At 37.9% G+C, this 8,629-nt stretch overlaps 1 protein-coding gene across 1 annotated transcript; it reads right to left on the bottom strand.

The window, feature by feature from the left end:
* Positions 1-6,881: 6,881 nt before the first annotated feature.
* On the bottom strand, positions 6,882-8,348 carry LOC138871900 (uncharacterized). Its single transcript, XM_070149823.1, has 4 exons — positions 8,044-8,348; positions 7,794-7,989; positions 7,085-7,505; positions 6,882-7,012 (listed from the first exon to the last, which is right to left on the bottom strand). Exons 1-4 carry the CDS (start codon positions 8,346-8,348, stop codon positions 6,882-6,884), a joined length of 1,053 nt encoding a protein of 350 aa, XP_070005924.1.
* Between the last annotated feature and the right edge of the window lie 281 nt (positions 8,349-8,629).

Here is an 8,629-nt window from a genome sequence, read left to right as displayed (position 1 = left end):
AAATATACCATTTTGGTATACTATTATAGTTTACAATATACTGCAATGGTATATTGTAATAATCGAAGAAGAACACAATACCTAATAGTATACCGCTACAGTATACAATATACTATAGGAGTATATATTTATACTGCAACAATATACTATAGGAGTATATATTTATACTGCAACAATATACTATTATAGTATACAACAACAACCCAGTATAATCCCACTAGTGGGGTCTGGGGAGGGTAGTGTGTACGCAGACCTTACCCCTATCCTGTGGTAGAGAGGCTGTTTCTGATAGACCCTCGGCATCCTTCCCTCCAAGAACTCCCCACCTTGCTCTTGGGGTGACTCGAACTCACAACCTCTTGGTTGGAAGTGGAGATTGCTTATCACTAGAGCAACCTCCAGTGGTAAGCAATATATTAGAGTATACAATATATTATTATAATATACAGTCATAATATGCAATATACTGTAACAGTATGCTATAATAGTATACAATATACTATAATAGTATACTTATTACACGTAAATTCACTTGCCTTTTCCCTTTTAATTTACTTTAAGCTTTTACCCAACGTAAGGGACAAATTGAAAATGAAAAAAAAAATATTATAGTGTCACACCCCTTTTTTCAAACAAACTCACTAAGCCCTCTTAAAATAATAAAAAGATTTAGTAAAACTTGAAAAGGGTTTTCGATTCGAAAAGTGACAAAGTTGTGTTCAAAAGGATTAACTCATAGTCGCCACCTGATGTTGATTTCGGTGTGTCACGTCACCGTTTTTCTAAAACTAATTTTTTTTCTTTTAAAACACTTGAGACTCTAAAGCTAAGTCTGCACCAGAGAATCGGGTAAGGGGGTTCATTTGACTCGGGGAGAAGGTGTTAGGCATTCCCCGAGTCCCGTGAAAGTCACGGTTGCATACTCGATCTAGTTGGCTTTTAGAATATTCGGATTGAGGTAAGATAAACACAGAAAAATAAACACACAAACGGCTCGAGGTCGTCCCCACCTAATAAAAGAAAAGAAAAATGAAAATAAAATACTACAAGTTCTATTTTTTGGTCTCTGAATACAAATACTACGGGGCATACCCCGGATAAATAAATACAAATCCCTCGAGGCATTCCCCGGATAAATTTAACTAAGGGAACGACCTCTCGCCACGAAAACTAATAAAAATCCTAAGGCTTGCTTACCCAAGTGTGATCTGACCTAAAACATGTTACTAGCGGGGAAACGTTGAAATAAAATTGTTGGAAAATCAAATTGAGTCCTTTTATACCCGCATCCCACCACATGATCTGAACTATCCAAAATAGGTACGAACCATACCAATAAAATTAAATAAACCTATAAAGGAAAACATCTAAACATGCATATAAAATAGAAGAATGCATAATGGAATAATAGGAAAAGAGAAGCAAACGTGATATTATTTGAAGTTCAAGACAATTTTGACAACTGATTGCTGCTAGAAAAAGACTTTGGTTCTACCATTTGCCTAAATATTACTTACTGTTAATGGCAATTCTAAATCCTAAACTAACTATCATATATTAACCAAATATTCTTCAGTCAATATAACTTTATTGAGCAATTTACTAATAACCAAACTAATCATACATCTACGAGACTAAACTTCAAACTTTAGAACTAACAAATGCAACAAGACTCCAAACGTTTAAAGAGTAAAATCAACGATCATGCCCCCATATTTTTAGCAAGAAGGTCAATTAAACTGACCGGTAGATTAATCTCATCAAAGTTTAGGCCAAACAAAAGAATTTCATTTAAAATCAAAGAGCAAGCACACAACCAAACAAATGTTCCGTTCAAACACCAAAACAATTGAAATCTGAAAATCTGAGAAGAAACAGAGTGAGGAATAGACCTTTAATTGAGCAGCGACCAAAAATGCCAGCTGGGACACGAACATGACGGAATCTCGAATAGAACCTCGTGCCGACGACAAATCGACCCTTTCTGCTTAGACTGGAATACTCGATCAACTAGAGCATCAACCCAAGCTTAAAATAAAATCGAGCGATTCACTAAAAATATTCGAACAGCAAACCACATTGACTGGATCGACTCAAAATGATGGATCATAATTTTTACTCCAGTAGCTACGATTCCAGTTTTCAATTTACAAAAGGGGAACAAAAATGAAACTAGACAAAGTGAACTAAACATTTTTTGGTGATTTTCTTGGTAGAGTATTTGAAATAGTTTGTAAAGGGTCGAGAAGATGAAGCAACCGACGATGGCTCTTTTTAGTTCAAGACTAAGAGTTCAAAACTTGGGTTAGAGTTTCTATAATTGGGTCTTTTATATGAAGGTGGGAAGGGATGATGACCATTGGATTAGAAGGAAATAGATGGCTAGGATTAAATTTTGCACATAAATGGGCTAATGGGTTGGGAAGAATGGGCTAAGAATAATTGGGTTTAAGTTAAAAGGAATGGACTCATACCTTTGGGCCTACAAATTTTCTTGTTGGATAAAGACAAACTCAAAAATCCTACCAAAATATTAATTAAACTTAGTTAATTAAATGAAAAAAAAAAATTAAAAATGAAACTACTTTTTTTGTATTTTTAAATGTTATAACAATAAAGTAAAAAGTAAAGAAAATAGACTAAAGTCATGATAAAAATAAGATACCATGAATAAAAATATACTAATTGATCTTAAACTAAAGATAAAAATATTGAAAAGCGATAAACACAATAAATAAAACTATTTTATGTTTTTTTTATGTCTTAGGACTAAAAGTAAAAAGATTAAAATTATATTAAAATAAAGTCAAGAAAATATTTTAAAAATATTAAAATACTAAAACTAACTTTAAAATTTGCGCGGGTCAAAAATTACGTGCTTACAACTGCCCCTCTTTGCTTGGAAACACGAAGAGTTTTCAGAGCAAAGAACAATACGCAACGTAATTGATTTATGACCCGACGCTTATTCAAAAGGAAATAAATGTGGCTAAAAGATTGTGACCGAGCCCTTGTATCTGAGCTGCCTACATATCCTTGGCTATAAAGGAATCAGGCCACGTGTAGTTCAGAAGTGAGAAGGATGATGAAGTACCGAGATGGAGAGCCGGTCGAGGTGTCGTCGAGATTCTAGTCCGCGGTTCCTGCCATTACATCGAAAATAAAAGGGAAAAATTACAACAAAAGTAAAAGAAAATACAAGATCATATCTACTTCTTGTCTTGAATCTTCCTTGAATCTCTATTTGATCATCAACATGAGACTGAAAAGTGGACACTGTTCTTCAGGCGGGCTCCTGCTGCTTCTTGAATTTGTAAATTGAAAGTAACTCTGAAATAAATTCCCTCGTTCTCCAGGTGGGTGCCTGATTGCCAAAACTTGAACATTATTCCCTCATTATCCAGGTGGGCGCCTGATTACAAAACTTGAATTGTATTCCCTCGTTATCCAGGTGGGCGCCTGATTACCAAAACTTGAATTGTATTCCCTTATTATCCAGGTGGGTGCCTGATTACCAAAAACTTGAATTGTATTCCCTCATTATCCAGGTGGGTGCCTGATTACCAAAAACTTGAATTGTATTCCCTCATTATCTAGGTGGGCGCCTGATTACCAGAACTTGAATTGTATTCCCTCGTTATCCAGGTGAGTGCCTGATTGCGAAAAACTTGAATTCTATTCCCTCGTTTTCCAGGTAGGCGCCTGATATTGCAACAAAACAGACAAAACAAAAGAAATTTTTCTGCCCCAGTTTGGGATCTGGGCATACTTGTGAGTGTTAATCGGATCATGTTACCTATAGAGATCTAGGAATTCAAAAGCTAAATCCCATTATCCAGGAGGGTCACGAAAATTTAAAAACTAAATCCCATTGTCCAGGAGGGTCCTGAAAATTTAAAACTAAATCTCATTAACCATGAGGGTCCTGAGAATTTAAAACTAAATCCCATTATCCAGGAGGGTTCTGAAAATTTAAAAATTAAATCCCATTATCCAGGAGGATCCTGAAAATTTAAAAACTAAATCCCATTATCCAGGGGTGTTCTGAGAATTTAAAACTAAATCCCATTGTCTAGGAGGGTCCTGGAAATTTAAAAACTAAATCCTATTGTCCAGGAGGGTCATGAGAATTTAAAACTAAATCCCATTATCCAGGAGGGTCCTGAAAATTTAAAAACTAAATCCCATTATCTAGGAGGGTCCTAAAAATTTAAAAACTAAATCTCATTGTCTAGGAGGGTCCTAAAAGTTTAAAAACTAAATCCTATTATCCAGGAGGGTCCTGAGAATTTAACACTAAATCCCATTATCCAGGAGGGTCCTGAAAATTTAAAAACTAGATCCCATTATTCAGGAGGGTCCTAAAAATTTTAAAACTAAATCCCATTATCCAGGAGGTTCCTGAAAATTTTAAATTAAATCCCATTATCCATGAGGGTCCTGAAAACTATTAAATTAAATCTCATTATCCAGGAGGGTCCTGAAAACTATTAAATTAAATCCCATTATCCAGGAGGGTCCTAAAAATTTAAAAACTAAATCCCATTATCCAGGAGGGTCCTAAAAATTTTAAATTAAATCCCATTATCCAGGAGGGACCTGAAAACTATTAAATTAAATCCCATTATCTAGGAGGGTCCTGAAAACTATTAAATTAAATCCCATTATCCAGGAGGGTCCTGAAAATTTAAACTAAATCCCATTATCCAGGAGGGTCCTAAAAATTTAAAAACTAAGTCCCATTATCCAGGAGGGTCCTGAAAATTTTAAAGTAAATCTCATTATCCAGGAGGGTCCTGAAAATTTAAAAATTAAATCCCACTATCCAGGAGGGTCCTGAAAATTTAAAAATTAAATCCCATTATCCAGGAGGGTCCTGAGAATTTAAAACTAAATCTCATTGTCCAGGAGGGTCCTGAGAGCTTTTAAAATTAAATCCCATTATCCAGGAGGGTCCTAAAAAGCCGAAAATGAACTTACCTGAACCATGCTCTCTTCTTGGAGGATTCTGAACAGAATTTCTTGCCCCTGAACCACGCCTTCTTCGTAGGAGGGTCCCTGTGGATTAACAAATTCTCTTGCCCCTGTTTCAGACAAATAAAATCTTGTTAGTTTGAGAACGTGGTGGTTAGTTTGTGGCATCATTGCTGAGCGTCTGCTTCTGCCATCGCCATGCTTCATTCTAATTAGCTGCTTCGGGCTATCAAGGAGTTGTTTGACCTTTTGATTGGGATTGGACCACAAAACCTCTGCATGACCTGAATCTATCACGCTTGCTTGTTGCATTGTGTTTTCATTTTGAAAATTGTTGAATCCTTGTATTATCTCAAAATTCAAGATTCACTTGATTCCCTGAACCTCAGTTATCACCATACTGCCTATTCTAAATCAAGTCAATTGGGATGTGCCTGGCCGGACTTCGCTTTGTGCAATTCGGAAGCTGGTAGTAGGCTTTGAAATCTGTTCCTGCTTGTTCAACAAGGCTGACTCAAAAGATACCCATAAAGATAGACTCAAAGAGCAAAGTGAAATGATTTTTGACAAAAAGGAACAAAGGAAAATTTTGAGCACAGATGACTATATGAAGAAGAATGAGAAAAGAAGACTTATCTAAGGGAAGCAACCAGCTCCAATGATCATGACATGCATTTCAGATCGATCAGCCAATCATATTTTCGATTCATGTCCTGTTTTCATACTTCAAAACCGGGCTTTCACTGATCCAAATTCTCTGTAAAGTCATGAGCCTCATTCGACTTGTAGTGCCCCAAAGGGTTTTCACCAATAAGCCTCTCTCATTTGTTCATCTCTCAACTCACCATCGCCTTATGGTGCCCGCAAGGGTTTTCACCAATAAGACTCTCTCATTTTAAATTTTCTCTCAGCTCACCATCGCCTTACGGTGCCCGTGAGGATTTTCACCAATAAGACTCTCTCATTTTAAATTTTCTCTCTTGCGCCCGTGAACAAAGTGTTACCCATGATGTAAATCATACCTCTATCTCGCTTGACCTGACATCCTCAAAGATTGATCGGAAGGTCTTTCATTGGACCGTAATGTAGGCTTTTGGACAGAGTTAGAAAGAAAGGGTGGCATGAAGGCTCAAACTAACTTAAGATGAAAAGGGGTCAAAATTACAACTTTTGGAATCAGATTTTTTCAAAACCAAAACTTCTGCCCCAGTTTCTTTGGGTCTGGGGAATTTTTATTTTTATTTTGATGGGACCGAACCGTAAGGCTGCCTACGTATCCTTAAGAGGAACCAGGTCGAACGTAGTTCAAAAGGAAGTTATTTGTTTTTGTTGCTTTTCTATTCTTTTTTCTTTTTTTCTTCTTTTTTTTCTTTTTTTTTTCTTTTTCTTTCTTTTTCATTCTTCTTATTTTTCATTCATTCATTCATCATCATTTTTTCGTTCTCTAATTCTGTTACTAATTCCAAAAGAAGGGTATGAAAGAAAATAAATAAAACTCAAAAGGGGTAACAAAGGATGAAAGTATTTGGGTAGTGGAACAAAATGCCCTCGTTATCTCAACTTTGAACATGCCAAGTACAAAATACAACTGAAGGTAAGCAAAGAAATCATACATAGTACCTCTTAACTGCATCAGAATTAATAGCCATATCTACACATTTGCCTTCAATATCTGTTAAATACAAAGCACCATTGGGCAACACTCTTGTCACTATGAACGGCCTCTGCCAGTTTGGGGCGAACTTGCCTTTAGCTTCAGCCTGATGAGGAAGGATGCGTTTCAATACCATCTGGCCCACTTCGAATTTCCGAGGACGCACCTTTTTGTTGTATGCTCTTGTCATTCTCTTCTGATACAATTGACCATGACATATTGCAGCTAACCTTTTCTCATCAATCAAACTCAACTACTCTAGCCGGGTTTTGACCCACTCATCATCATCAATTTCAGCTTTTACAACAATCCAAAGGGATGGAATCTCAACTTCCGCAGGTATAACTGCCTCAGTTCCATATACCAGCAGATAAGGAGTTGCACCTACTGAAGTACGAACAGTAGTGCGATAACCCAGTAAGGCAAAAGGCAACCTTTCATGCCACTGCCTAGAACCTTGAACCATCTTACGAAGTATCTTCTTTATATTCTTGTTAACAGCCTCAACAGCTCTATTTGCCTTGGGGCGATACGGAGTGGAGTTCCGATGCATGATCTTGAATTGTTGGCATACCTCTTTCATCAAATGACTGTTGAGATTAGCAGCATTATCTGTGATGATTACCTTGGGAATTCCGAACCAACAAATGATATTTGAATGAACAAAGTCCACCACCGCCTTCTTGGTCACGGACTTGAAAGTTACAGCTTCGACCCACTTGGTAAAGTAATCAATGGCCGCCAGAATAAACCTATGCCCGTTTGACGCTACCAGCTCAATTGGTCCAATGACATCCATGCTCCAAGCAACAAAGGGACAAGGTGCAGACATTGTGTGTAACTCAGATGGGGGAGAATGAATCAAATCACCATGTACCTGGCATTGATGACACTTGCGAACAAAACTGATACAGTCCCGTTCCATGGTGAGCCAATAATAACCTGCTCGAAGTATCTTCTTTGCCAAGACATACCCGTTCATGTGCGGCCCACAAACTCCAGAATGCACTTCGGCCATGATAGTTGAAGCTTCTTTAGTGTCTATGCACCTCAGCAGTCCTAAATACGGAGTCCTCTTGTACAAGATTCCTCCACTCAAGAAAAATCCACTAGCCAGACGTCAAATGGTTCTCTTTTGATCACCTGTAGCATGTACTAGATATACCCCCAACCTGATGTATTCTTTCACATCGTGGAACCAAGGTTCGCCATCGATTTCCTCTTCCACCACATTACAATAAGCATGTTGATCATGAACTTGGATGTGCACGGGGTTGACATAAGCCTTGTCCGGATGATGTGACATTAACGCCAGAGTGGCCAAGGCATCAACAATCTCATTATGAACCCTGGGAATATATCTAAATTCAACCGACTTGGACCGTTGACAAAGATCATGCAGGCACTATCAGTACGGTATGAGCTTCAAATCTCGAGTCTCCCATTCTCCTTGAATCTGATTAACCAACAAATCTGAATCTCCCAGAACCAGTATTTCCTGGACTCTCATGTCTACAGCTAACCTCAAACCTAGAATGCATGCTTCGTACCCGGCCATATTATTAGTGCAATGAAATCGAAGCTGGGCTGTTACATGGTAGTGTTGCCCTGTTTCAGATATATGTACAGCCCCTACTCTGACACCCTTCATGTTAGCAGCTCCATCAAAGAAGAGTTTCCAACCTGACTTTTCATCTCGGTCAACCTCGTCAACATACATGACCTCTTCATCAGGAAAATAAGTCTTCAGTAGCTCATATTCATCATCCACCTAATTCTCGGCCAAGTGGTCGGCCAAGGCTTGGGCCTTCATCGCAGTCCGAGTCACATAGATGATGTCAAACTCAGTAAGTAAAATCTGCCACTTCGCCAGTCTTCCCGTGGGCATAGGCTTCTGAAAGATATACTTTAGAGGATCCATGCGGGAAATGAGGTAAGTAGTGTAGGATGACAGATAATGCTTCAACTTTTGTGCAACCCAAGTTAGGGCGCAACATGTCC

Source organism: Nicotiana sylvestris, chromosome 6, assembly GCF_000393655.2.
Source record: "Nicotiana sylvestris chromosome 6, ASM39365v2, whole genome shotgun sequence".
NCBI classification, from domain to species: domain Eukaryota; kingdom Viridiplantae; phylum Streptophyta; class Magnoliopsida; order Solanales; family Solanaceae; genus Nicotiana; species Nicotiana sylvestris.
This window is presented reverse-complemented; position numbering and strand designations above follow the sequence as displayed.